Consider the following 13,548-nt stretch of genomic DNA (forward strand, 5'->3'; position numbering starts at 1 on the left):
GTGGGAGCAGGTGGCAGTAGCCCTGGCCCCCACATGAATACTTTCCCATTTGGTGGTAGACCCCACAGGGCCACTGCAATCCCAAAGAGTGACCCAGGCTCGGACAGCCACACCTGACCAGCCACACCTGGATTGTGGCAGTGGGCTCAGATTACACAGTTCCTGCACCACTCCTCAAATGGCAGCAGGTGGAACCTGTCTCCAGAAACTATCACTATGCACTGGCACAAATCCACTCCATCAAATGGTATAAAGAAATATATTAATGCTCCAGACCAGAAGGAAAAAGACAAACACCCAGAAACCAATCCTGAAGGCACGGAAATCTGCAATCTAAATGACAAAGAATTCAAGACAGCCATTATAAGAAAACTCAACAAGCTACAAGAGAATTCTGAAAGACAGTTCAATGAAATCAGGAATCAAATTACTGAGCAGAGGGAATTCTTCACAAAAAGATCAAAACTATAAAGAAAAACCAAACAGAACTGTTAGAGGTGAAAAACACAATGGATAAGATAAAGAAAAAATCTGAAGTCCTTAAACAACAGAGCTGACAATATGGAGGGTAGAATTAGCAATCTGGAGGAAAGGAACACAGAAATGCTTCAGAAGGAGGAAGAAAGAGAACTTAGACTAAAAAGAAAAGAAGAACTTCTCTGAGAAATATCCGACTCAATTAGGAAATCCAACATAAGGATTATAGGTATTCCAGAGGGAGAAGAGAGGGAAAAAGGAGCAGAGAGCTTGTTCAAAGAAATGATAACTGAGAACTTCCCAAACCTGGAGAAGGAGCTGGAAATACATGTAAAAGAAGCCAACAGGACTCCTAATTACATCAATGTAAAAAGACCTTCTCCAAGGCATATATTAGTAAAGCTGGCAAAAGTCAACTATAAGTAAAATAATATTAAGGGCAGCAAGGCAGAGGAGAATAACCTACAAAGGAAGCCCTATCAGGCTTTCAGTGAATTTTTCAGGAGAAACCTTACAGGCTAGGAGAGAGTGGAATGATATATTCAAAATTTTGAAAGACAAAAACTTTCAGCCAAGAATACTATATCCAGTGAAAATATCCTTCAGATATGATGGAGAAATAAAAACTTTCCCAGATAAACAAAAGCTGAGGGAGTTCATTGCCACAAACCCCCCTACAAGATTTGCTCAAGAAGGCCCTCATACCTGAAAAAAAAAGAAAGAAAGGGTTTACAAAGCCTGGAGCAAGCAGATAAATAGGCAGACAACATCAGAAATTGCAGCTCTCTATCAGAACAGATTAGCAAACAATTATAACTCTGAAGATAAAGGGAAGGAAAACATCGAAAATAAATATTATCACTTCATTGTAACCACCAATTCACAACACATAACGGAATAAGTTGTGACAACAACTTAGAAGGGGAAGAGGAAAGGGATGAAACCTGCTTAGACTAAGGGAACAAGAGGCTATCGGAATGGAGTATCTCATCTACAAGATCTTTTATACAAACCGCATGATAACCACTAAACAAAAAATCAGAACAAAGACACAAATGATAAATAAAGAGAAAACTGATAAAACCATCATAGAGAGCCACCAAACTGCATTAGCAGTCCAAAATACATGGATGAGAAACAAGGGAAATACATGACAACTGAAAAACAAAAGATAAAATGGCAGCATTAAGCCCTCATATATCAAAAATCACTCTAAACGTAAATGGATTGAATTCCTCAGTCAAAAAACACAGAGTGGCTGGATAGATTAAAGAGCAAGACCCAACAATTCGCTGCCTCCAGGAAACACATCTCAGCTCTAAAGACAAACACAGGCTCAGAGTGAAGGGATGGAAGACAATACTCTAAGCTAATGGCAAACAAAAGAAAGCAGGTGGTGCCATACTTATATCAGACAAAGCAGACTTCAAGATAAAAAAGGTAATGAGAGACGAAGAGGGGCATTATATAATGATAAAAGGGCACTCCACCAAGAAGACATATCGCTTATAAACATATATGCACCCAGCACAGGAGCACCAAAGTACATAAAGCAACTGTTAAACCTAAAAAGAGATATCAATAACAACACAATAATAGTAGGGGACCTTAACACCGCACTTACATCAATGGATAGATCATCCAGACAGAAAGTCAATAAGGAAATAGTGGACTCAATGAAAAACTAGACCACATGGACTTAATAGATATATAGAGAGCACGCCATCCAAACACAGCAGATTACACATTCTTCTCAAGTGCACATGGAACATTTTCAAGGAGAGACCATATGTTGGGAAACAAGGCAAACCTCTATAAATTTAAGAAGATTGAAATCATAACAAGCATCACTTTCAACCATAATGCTGTGAAACTAGAAATCAACTACAAGAAAAAAGCTGGGAAAGTGGCAACGATGTAGAGAGTAAACAACATGCTACTGAATAACCAACAGATCATTGAAGAAATTAAAGGAGAAATCAAAGAATATCTGGTGACAAAAGAAAATGAAAATACACCATACCAACTCACATGGGATGCGGCAAAAGCATTCCTGAGAAGGAAATTCATAGCAATACAGGCCCACCTGAACAAACAAGAAAAATCCTAAATAAACAATCTTAAACTACACCTAAAAGAATTAGAAAAAGAAGAACAAACAAAGCCCAAAATCAGCAGAAGGAGGGAAATAATAATTAGAGCATAAATAAAATTGAAACGAAAAAACAGTAGAAATGATCAATGAAACAAAAAGCTGGTTCTTTGAGAAGATAAACAAAATTGACAAACCCTTAGCCAGACTCACCAAGAAAAAAAGAGAGAAAGATCAAATAAATAAAATTAGAAATGAAAGGAGAAATCACAACAGATACCACAGAAATACAAAGAATTATAAGAGAATACTATGAAAAACTATATGCCAACAAATTGGACAATCTAGAAGAAATGGATAAATTCTCATACAACCACCCAAAACTGAATCAAGAAGAAATAGAGAATCTGAATAGACCAATCACAAGTAAAGAGATTGAAACAGTAATCAAAAACCTCCCCCCCCAAAAAATAATAAATTGGGTTTTTTTTTTAAAAAAAAAAAAACTTCTTAGAAGTTTTCTTAGGAAAAACTTCTTGACATTGGATTTGGCAATGATTTCGTGGATATGACACCAAAAACAGAAGCAACAACAAAAAAATAGGTAAACTGAACTTCATCAAAATTAAAAACTTTGTTCATTAAAGGTACTATCAACAAGGTGAAAACCCACAGGATGGGAGGAAATATTTGCAAATCATATATCTGATAATGGATTAATATCCAGAATATATAAAGAACTCCTACAGCTCAACAACAACAACAAAATAAACAACCCAATTAAAAAATAGGCAAAGGACTTGAATTCACATTTCTCCAAAGAAGATATACAGATGGCCGATAAGCACATGAAAAGATAATCACATCACTAATCATTAGGAAAATACAAATCAAAACAACAATAAGATACTATTTCAAACCCACAAGTATGACTATTATCAAAAACAAAAACAGGGCTCCGTGTCCTGGTGGTTGGGTTCAGCATGCTCCACTGCAGCAGCCCCGGTTCATGGGTTCGGATCCTGGGTGCGGACCTACACCACTCATCAGCTATGCTGTGGTGGCGATCCACATACAAAACAGAGGAAGATTGGCACAGATGTTAGCTCAAGGTGACTATTTCTTGGCAAAAAAAAAATAATAATCAAAAAAATCCAGAAAGTAGCACATGTTGGCAAGGATGTAAAAAATTTGTACCCTTGTGCATTGCTGATAGGAATGTAAAATGTGCAGCCACTGTGGATAATGGTATGGCAGTTACTCAAAAAATCACACATAGAATTGCCATATGCTTCAGCAATTCCACTTCTGGGTATATATGCAAAACAATTGAAAGTAAACACGCAGATATTTGTACACCCATGTTCATATCAGCATTATTCAAAATGGCCACAAGGTGGAAGCAACCCAAATGTCCATAGACAGATGAATGGATAAAACAAAATGTGGTACATACGTACAATGGAATAATATTCAGCCTTAAAAAGGAATGAAATTCTGATACATGCAACAACATGGATGAAACTTGAAGACATTATGCTAAGTGAAATAAGCCAGAGACAAAAGGACAAATATGGTATGATTTCACTTATGGTACCTAGAATAGGCAAATTCATAGAGACAGAAAGTAGAATAGTGGTTGCAGGCTCTGGAGGGTTGAAAGAATAGGAAATTATTGTTTAATGGGTACAGAGTTTCAATTTGGGAAGATGAAAAGGCTCTGGAGATGAATGGTGGTGATGGTTGCACAATGTGAATGTACTTAATGCCACTGAACTGTACACTTAAACAACTGGGTACAATGGGAAATTTTATGTTATGTACATTTTACCATGATAAAAAATATTTTTAAAAAGCAATACATATAATGATGTATACCTGAAATTTATACAATGTTATAAACCAATGTTACCACAATAAAAAAATAAATAAAATTAATTAATTTTAAAAAGCAATACAATTCACTATATTAATAGAAAAGATAAATATGATCAACTCAATGAATACAGAGAAAGCATTTGACAAAATTCAATATCCATTCATGATAACAATTAAGCAAACTAGCAATAGTAGTGAACTTCATCAAACTGACAGTCTACAAAAACCTACGGCCAACATAATACTGAATTATTTCCCCCTGAGATTGAGAACAAGTCAAGGGTGGCTGCTTTTACCACTCTCAGTTTTTAAGGAAAGAAAATAAATGTTTGTAGAAGGAAATATTGAATAAATATGTATTGTTTCTTATGTTCTAACAATCTAGCTATATTTTCAGAAACCAAACTAGGGTGTAAAGATATATTTGTTCATGTGAAGACATTATGGTCTGAAATTGTGGTGTATAAACTTTCTATGGTTGTGAAACTTTAACCATTTTTTCTTTATTTATAGGTCTTCAAAGTATGGTCAAATAATTTTAACTTGAGTAATCAGTAATCATCATGTAAAATAACTTCTACCCTTAATGTGGACAAAAATTCAGTGCCGTGTGTTGTCTAAGAAGAAAATACATGGTTCTAATTCTTTTACAACATATCTTTGCCTTCTTTAAATATGGATTTTTAAATCATATTGTCAAATTATGCCACTGAGGACCCTGAAAAAAAAAAAAAAGGTAGACAAGGAAATTATTTCAGTGGGGCAATGATCCCAGTGGGCACTTCCAGTACAGACAAACTCATGAGCTGGAATTCTCTCCCTGTGTCTGTCACCTTCAAAGCAGAGAGGACTCTGTCTTTATAGCTAATTATACATTTCTCCTGTCAGCCTGGCAACAACGTATTTTGAATACCTACTATGTGCTAAATGCAGGAATCGTTTATTAGGTGTTGTACAACAAAGCATGCAGCAATACTAAGACAAATATAGAAACATCATCTGTCTGGCATAATCAGGGAAGGAAGTGTACCAACAAAGATAATTTGCCAAGGAACCAAAGCTTATAACTTTGAGTGCCAGATTCCAAACAATTCCACATCCCCACTGTTACCGCCTGGTCCAAAGGCCATGATCCTGCTCCTGCTTCTACGCTTGCTCCCCTAGAGGCCAGGGAGGATTCAAGTTAGATCATGTCACCCCTCTTTTTAAGACCCTGCAATGGCCCCCCATTTCTGTCAGTGTAAAATCTGGCCAACTAGGGATAAAGCCAAGGTTCTACTATTCATACGATTGTGTCCTAGGCCCCTGGTCATGCTAGGGGTGGGCTGGTGCTTCCTGACACATGCAGCATAAAAGCCCCTTGGCTCAGTTGTTGGGTCCCTCTCCAAAACTCCCACTCCAGCCCTGCTAGATCTCACTAAGCTAGAATGCAATGGCCCGTGGCAGACCCACACGTCTGCTCCCGTCTCTGTGAGTTTTCTCCTAATGAGGGCTCCTCCAGATTCCTGGGCTGTGTGAAAATGAGGCTCATGTGCTTTTATACAGAGCAATGCTTGTTTTCATGCTCACCACATATCTCAAAGACCACATTTAGTCATTTTTTAGCTAAGGCATAAAGAGAGTTTGTGATCACCCTGTATATCTCTAAATACGTCTGCATAGGACAAAAATTACACACGTACCTGACAACTATGGTTGACATTGGAGGCTCGTTTGTATTTTTATTCCACAAGTAGCATTTCTTCCACCCATGACTTACGTTGTTGATGGCTTTTCTTTTCCACAGGGGCATATTGCTTGGCTTTGGGGTTAGATTAATCTCTTTTGGAAACTGATGTCTTGCTAAGATGCTTTCTAAGCCAGAGAGTTCAGAATTCTTCTCACCTAGTAATAGAATCAGTATTAATGCAATTCAGCATTCCTTTCCATCTTTGCATAGCAAGAGTGACAGGGCATTGATTTGAGAAAGAATATTTATGCCACTTAATAATTGCTATTTAGCTCTGCCATTCCTTCATTCCAAAAATATTACTGAGTAACATTTAGACCTTAGCCCGGTCCTAAACATCTAATAGATGCACAGCAATAAATGAATGAATGAATAAATGAACAAGCAAACAGATGTGCTGGTGCCATCACAAATACTGAAGGTTATTTGTGCAATCTGTGCATGATTCTCAAGCTAATGGCACGTTACTGTGCAATTATTTTTATCATCAGAGATAGCCACACTCTGCATTTATATCACATCCACTCCTTCACACTGACCTCAACTGGCCCCTAAGCGAATTGCCCATCTGCAATGAGACAAAGAGCTTGTGCCAGAATGTAATTCAATACACTGCTTCCTTCATCAAAACAGTCTCGCTACAAATGAAGGAAGGAAGAAAGGAGAGTCAGTTGAACTACATAGTGTGTTTAGGGACACAGTTGACATATTGTAGTGTAAGCTTCTTATCTCTCTGCTAGCTGGTAAATTTGAGAACCAAAAGCCAGTTTGCAGCCTACACTATGAGTAGCTCTGTAATCCATGTTGGTGTCTTAAAACATAAGAGAGCTGTCATAAACCTAACGCAGGAAGAGAAGCTGAGCCACAGAGAGATTCAGGGCGACCCTGCATAGGAATTAGATCAGCACTCACCAGCCCACGTTATTGCTCAGGAGGCAATAACTGATGATTCTTCCCAGATGGGGGAAATGGCAGAGACCCCAAAGAACCAGAATTGGCTCAAGGGACCATAACTTGGCAATCTGACTAAATGATATAATGACTTGATGAATAGACTGATCCTTAAAGGCCTGAAAACCATCCAAGTGAGTCAAGAAGAGGGCTGGAATCTGGGGCTTCTGCCTAGAGTTCTAGGGTCTGGCCCAGACACACTGCTCTTAGCAGCGGTGATCACACATCTGGTCACCCAGAAGCTCTCACAGGCACACTCAAACAAGAGGAATGCATAGGGTTTGGTTTGGTTGTCAGAATTTCAAGGCTAAATTTAATATTGAGTTAAATTAATTAACTCAATTTGGGTATTTGGTGACATCCAGTTAATTTTTTTTTTTTTGCTTCAAATAAATTGTTTTTGATTGCCTTGTATATACATATTTTAATATTGTAAACTACCTCAAATCGTTTTTGTAAGCAGCTAGTAATAAATTAGAGACAGAGAATAACACTTAACAAAAATTACAAATTCTCATATTCTCCAGTATGAATAATTATATTTAGTACTGCACACCAAAATAAGATAAAAACTTGGAACTCATCTTTAATACTTAATTGGGTCTTATGGCCAGCCTCATTTGAAATTATAAGCAAGTTTCCTGGTTTTGAAAGAAAGTGTAATAAACATAGGGACACCTCAAGAAATTATTGGAAGTAAAATAATATTGATTGTAAATTTATGGATGAAATTTTGGAGATATTGGACTGTAAGCTGCTTGAATGTTTTTTTTTTTATTTCTTATTTTAATGTGTGGAATGCAATATGTGTTTGATGGATGGATGGACGGATGAATGGATGGATGAATTAGTAATCACAATAGAAATCAGCATAGGTAAGATGTATAAACCAGTATACAAGCCACTGCGTGTGTGTGTGTGTGTGTGTGTGTGTGTGTGTGTGTATTTACCTGAGACAGTAAAAATAGGTAACTTAAAACTTCAGGCTTTAAGGTGATTTGTTACTTCGGCACCTCATAATTGTCTTCTTCAATGTGCAAACTAAAGTTATGGATTTTGTGACCATCAGTGTACTGCCAGCACGTGAACAGCACACACTGCTTCTGGAATTTTCCCATTGGTCTCCTCCTCAAGCCCACTCATTCTGTAGAAACCACCCCTCCTGCCTGCCCTGCCTCTCCTGCATGTCTCCACCATCCAGTTAAGCAGCTTCCCAAAGTATTCTGGGGGGAAAAGCAGCAAATTAACCAAGAGAGGTATCTTCTTAAGTATTAAAAACAACAAACAAAAGCTGTAAACTTCCTCCCACTTCCTGCTTTTTGGTTTGGTGCCAGTCAGTCCTTTAGGGAACTGGTGTGGAGAATGTATGAAACATCATAAAACTAGTGCTAATGAGATCTCAGGATAACACCTTACATTGCTGGGCTGGGGCGTGGGGTGGCACGAGGAAGAGGACCTCTCACAGAGGCTTATGATGAGTTGAAGACAATTATCTGGACAGCAATATATCTAAACTCAGATGATATAATAGATCCTCATCTCTCAGTTTTATGTTGTTCTTATGATTTAACTTCCTATTATTTAAAATGTAGAAGAAAAACCTTAGGTTTTAGCTATAAATTTTTAGTTCTTTTTCTTTCTTCTTGTAATCGCTCTGGGTAACATATATAGTCTAATCCAGGCAAAGCTTCCCTGCAGATGAAGAGGCGATGGCAGGGGGAGGAATAAAACCTATGTTTAAGGTCAAATGAAATTTCTACTAGGAGGAAGGCTTTAGATACAGTAGCAGTGAGACATTGGTATCCATTATTGAATTCATAATCTGACAGATGAAAGTGTGAGAAGTAGGGCCATCCCTTCAGGATGCACTCTCAAGGCAATCACTGTACATTTGGAAATGGCATTTTGGAAACGAAGCAGCCTTTTAGGGAAGAATTCAGGGCCTCAAAGGCTAATGACCGCTCAATGACTGGATTCCGCCTTAGGCCCATGTCCTTCAAGGCACAGACTGGGGACTCAGAGCAAACATATCTTCTCCTCAGTGCCATTCACATCAGCTGTATCATGCACTTCTTTCAATTGTTTTCCAACCACAGCAAAGAATCATTGTGGCCAAACACCTCTTAAACCAAGGCACCTCAACAATAATGGGCGTTTTACATGGCAGGAACACTACTGGTTGCTAAAGGAGTATCAATATCTACTAATATCTACACTGTGAGGCCAAGGGAACAAAATCTAAATCAACCTATAACTAGAATATCACTAGAAAATCCAAACCCACTTCTCCAACTTTACATAAACACTCACTGCATTTTCCACTTTAAAATTGCATTTTAATTACAAAAATACATGAAAAGATTTCCATTGGAATAAATCAAACAACTTAAAGAAGTATACATAGTCAAAGAGAATGTCTTCCTTCCTCCAATCTCTATTCTTTCTCCAGAGGTAGCCACCACCCTGAATTTGGAGTGTTTCCTTCCAGAACTCTTTTCTATGCATTTACATACATATTTGTAAAGTGGAAATTAATAAAAGAAACCTTACTAAATTGGATGGGGAAGGCCTGTAGGAAGAGCTCTCACGCCTTATCACACATCACCAATTACTCCAAACAGAAAGAGAAATAACTTGCATCTCCAACAGGAAGTAAAACTACTTTACTACTGAAAGCAGATTTCTCTCCCCATCCAGCAACAGCCCAACCAATGATGAACTCTGCAGCTCAGCCAATGAGAAGCCATTGCTGCCATCAACTGTTTCCTTCCCGCAATGGACTTTCCTTTAGAACAGCCCCTCCCTACTCCCCTTTTTCTCTATAAAAGCAGCTCCCCTTCTTTGTTCTCCGGATTTGCCTATGGTTCTCCATAGCACACACATCCTGAATTGCAATTCTTTTGGTTATTCCTGAATAAACTCATTTTGAGGGTAAAATAACAGGCGAATTTGCTTTTTTAAGTTGACAGTACATACAAATATAGTCTTCTTTTGGCATAAATGGAATGATTGCTTTTTATTCTGCAGCTTGTTTATTAAAACTCTACAGTGTGTTTGTAGACATTTTAATGTCAACTGTCTTTTTAATAGTATGCCACAGTATGAATGCAGTTTAATCATTCTGCTATCAAATAACATTAGGCTGTTTACAGTTTTTCACCATTGTAAACACTGCTTCAATGCACACCCTTGTTAGTGCATCTGTGTGCACAGGTGCGAGTATTTCTCTAGGATACTAACTAGACGTAGAATTGCTAAGTTGAAGAACATGCATATGTAATGGAATGTTAAAATATAAAATTTTCCATTGTCTCAGTTTTCTCCTAAGGCCATACAATCTGAGAAAAATTCAATAGATGCCACATACCCACCTATGCATAACATACCTATCTATATAAGGAAAAGCTAAACATTCTTTAAGGCACTTGAAGATTTCTTTAGGCAGAGTTGTTGTAGTGCTGTGTACTGTAGCATCTCCCCTCCCCCTGGCAAATGAAGGTACTTGAAGAGAACTACCTGGGGAGCTGGGCTGTGTCCCCTCAGACCTGATGTATCAGTTTCCTAGGGCTGTCATAACATAGCACCACAAACTGGGTGGCTTAAAACAACAAATTTATTGTTTCACAGTTCTGGAGGCTGGGAGTCCAAAACCAAGGTGTCATCAGGGCCCTGCTCCCTCTGAAACCTTGAGTGTTTGCTGGTGATCCCTGGTGTTACTTGACTTATAGATGCATCGCTCCAATCTCTGCCTCTCTTGTCACATGTCCATATTCTCCCTGTGTGTCTCTGTCTTCTTATAAGGACCAGTTATATTGGATTAAGAACCTACCCTACTCCAGTATAACCTCATTTTAATTACATCTGCACCTCTGTAAAGAGCCTATTTCCAAATAAGGTCACATCCTGGGGTACTGGGGGATTAGGACTTCAACATATCTTTTTGGAGGACACAATTCAACTCCTAACACCTGGAAAATTGTAATGGTAAGTGGCTAGGACCACAGCTGCCTGTGGCCACAGAGTAAAGGGGTCACTGTTGGAAGCCAGTTGTACTTTACCAACTGGCTGAAGGTATGGAGGACAGGGGTTCACATTTTCTATGAGCTCTATGTAAACCACCTGGAAAGTAGTTGGTTTTGAGTCATCTTAGGATCTGAAGAGGGCTTCTGTCCAAGGGTGAGGCAATCTCAATTGAAATAGGATGGAAGTGTACCATACAAAAGCTGGGGCAGGGTTGGGGATGGAGGAGGGGAAGTGTCAGCAGGATGCTGTTCAAGTGAGAGACCTCAGCAATGGGAAATCACCAAAGAAGCCACGCAAATGACCTGGGAGGGCAAAGGTCAGCTTTTAAAAGCTGCCACCCCAGAGAGCACAAATTTGAGGTCACAATCTGATATTTTACCAGTCAAGGAAGAGCTTTTCAATTCCTCCACCCTCACCCTTGTCAGCCTAACAGTAGCCAGTGAGAGAGGAGGTGTAGCAAGAAAGAGAAAAGAAACCCAGCATACTGCCAGGCCTGCTCCCAGCTTCTGAGTCTAAATCAGGCCAGAGTGGTGGGGAGCAAGAGGTTGTAAACTGGATGAGGGTTTAGAGTTTGGATATTAGAGTGATCTTTTTATTATCTGAATATGACCAGGAAAGCTATGAGATCTGCTTGTAATCTCTTCCAAAGCTGAGGAGAAAAGATCAACAGAATGGGTCAAAGGGGGAAGTTGTGAAAAAAATAAGAATAAATAAAAATAAAATTATTTTCTGCTTAGTCTTTACCAAGTTCAACTCATTCAATAAGCCAATACATTTTAATAAGACAAAATACATTTTAAATTTTTACAGACTTTCAAATTAGTCTCAAAAAAGCTTCAGTCAATTAACATGCCATCAATAGCAGGTGAGGGTATTAATTTCCCCACATGTTCATCATTATTGGTCTTTTTAAATCTGACCAGTATGATGGCCTAAAAATATCTCCTTGATTTATCTTTTACTTCCTTGATTTCCAGTGTTTGAACATCTTTTATGCTTATTGATGATTTGTATTTCATCTTGTGAATTGCCTGTCTATAACATTTATCTATTCTATTAGTTTGCTTATATTTTTCTTGATGATTTTTATGTAATCTTTAGTATAATCTCAATATTGGGACTGATTCACAATACTGTGGATTCAGGGATTAGGGATTAATCAGAATACCAATGGCCAAATTTGCCATAATGTTTTAAAATCACCCTTACGCCAATATACGTACCTTCCTACCCAGGACTTGTATCTTTTTTCTTTTTTTTATGAAGTGTCAAACATTTTTACTTTTATTTTTTTTTGCGTGTGAGAAAGATTAGCACTGAGCTAACATCTGTCACCAATCCTCCTCTTTTTGCTGAGGAAGACAGGCCCTGGGCTAACATCCTTGCCCATCTTCCTCCACTTTATATGGAACGCCGCCACAGCATGGCTTGACAAGTGGTGCATCAGTGCGCGCCCAGGATCTGAACCCCAAGCCACCGCAGCAGAGCATACGAATTTAACTGCTACGCCACAGGGCCGGCCCACACAACTCGTGTCTTAATCACTGTAGCAGCTGCTATTTTGCTTCCTAAGTTCATGAGCACCAGGGCTACCACCTACTTTGTCCTTCACTTAAACATGGACAATACAGGAGACAGGCTTCACCCAATTCTGTACATCAGTCCAGGTACCGACTGCCCGGACGGAATTCCAGGAGTGGTGAGCCACTCCACAGTGCCAAAACTGGACGTTGCTTATAAGCCTCAGGGGACATACCCAGCTTGTCTCTGAAGTGGTACAATCCTGGCAAAGGAGGAAGGAGTGGTAGGAAACAGAGCAAAGAATAAACTTCAAAGCCTGACCTTCAACTTGGAAGTTCTCTCACTAATCTTGAAATCAAATCAAAAGCTGAAATTGTAATTTTAGTGGTATTTCCCACTTTCAGTCTCCTTTCCATCTTTCCACTGGTATGCTTTGCCTAAATAAGAGTGACAGACCTATCTTGGTTCACAAAAGACTTCTTAAACAAAAGGAACATGAAGAAGTGGTGGTGAGTCAGTGCAGGGGCCTCTGCAGCATAATTAGTATAAAGGGGGCCGTGAGTCTCAAGGACTGACCACATCTGCAATGTAGAGAAAAGTGCTTACTTATGGCGGCAAGGAGTGGCAGTCTGTACCAAGATCAAGTGTATGCTTACACTTCACACCCACCCTCTACCCACATACATTTTTTTTTGTCCTCTTCACTCTTGTAGGAATAAAACAGCTCCATCAGATTATTTGGAAGCAGCTTGTGAAGGTTAGATAGAGTCTCAAAGGTGTGACGCAGAACGTCAGGATGGTCATAGTTTTTCGGAGTCTTACATTTCTCAAGGAGTGGAAGTTTCCGTACAGTCTGATCGTTCCTGGCTGTTCCCAT

At 38.8% G+C, this 13,548-nt stretch overlaps 1 protein-coding gene across 1 annotated transcript in view; it reads right to left on the reverse strand.

Moving 5' to 3' along the window:
- The window catches only part of LOC131414177 (testis expressed protein 56-like), a 21,764-nt gene extending 8,216 nt beyond the window's left edge, over positions 1-13,548 (reverse strand). Inside the window, exons 1-2 of the mRNA XM_058555351.1 lie at positions 13,356-13,548; positions 6,130-6,331 (exon numbers count right to left, since the gene is read on the reverse strand). Coding sequence (XP_058411334.1) covers positions 6,130-6,331; positions 13,356-13,548 — 395 coding nt within the window. The remainder of the gene's footprint in view (positions 1-6,129; positions 6,332-13,355) is intronic.

This window comes from Diceros bicornis, chromosome 14, assembly GCF_020826845.1.
Source record: "Diceros bicornis minor isolate mBicDic1 chromosome 14, mDicBic1.mat.cur, whole genome shotgun sequence".
Classification (NCBI taxonomy): Eukaryota; Metazoa; Chordata; class Mammalia; order Perissodactyla; family Rhinocerotidae; genus Diceros; species Diceros bicornis.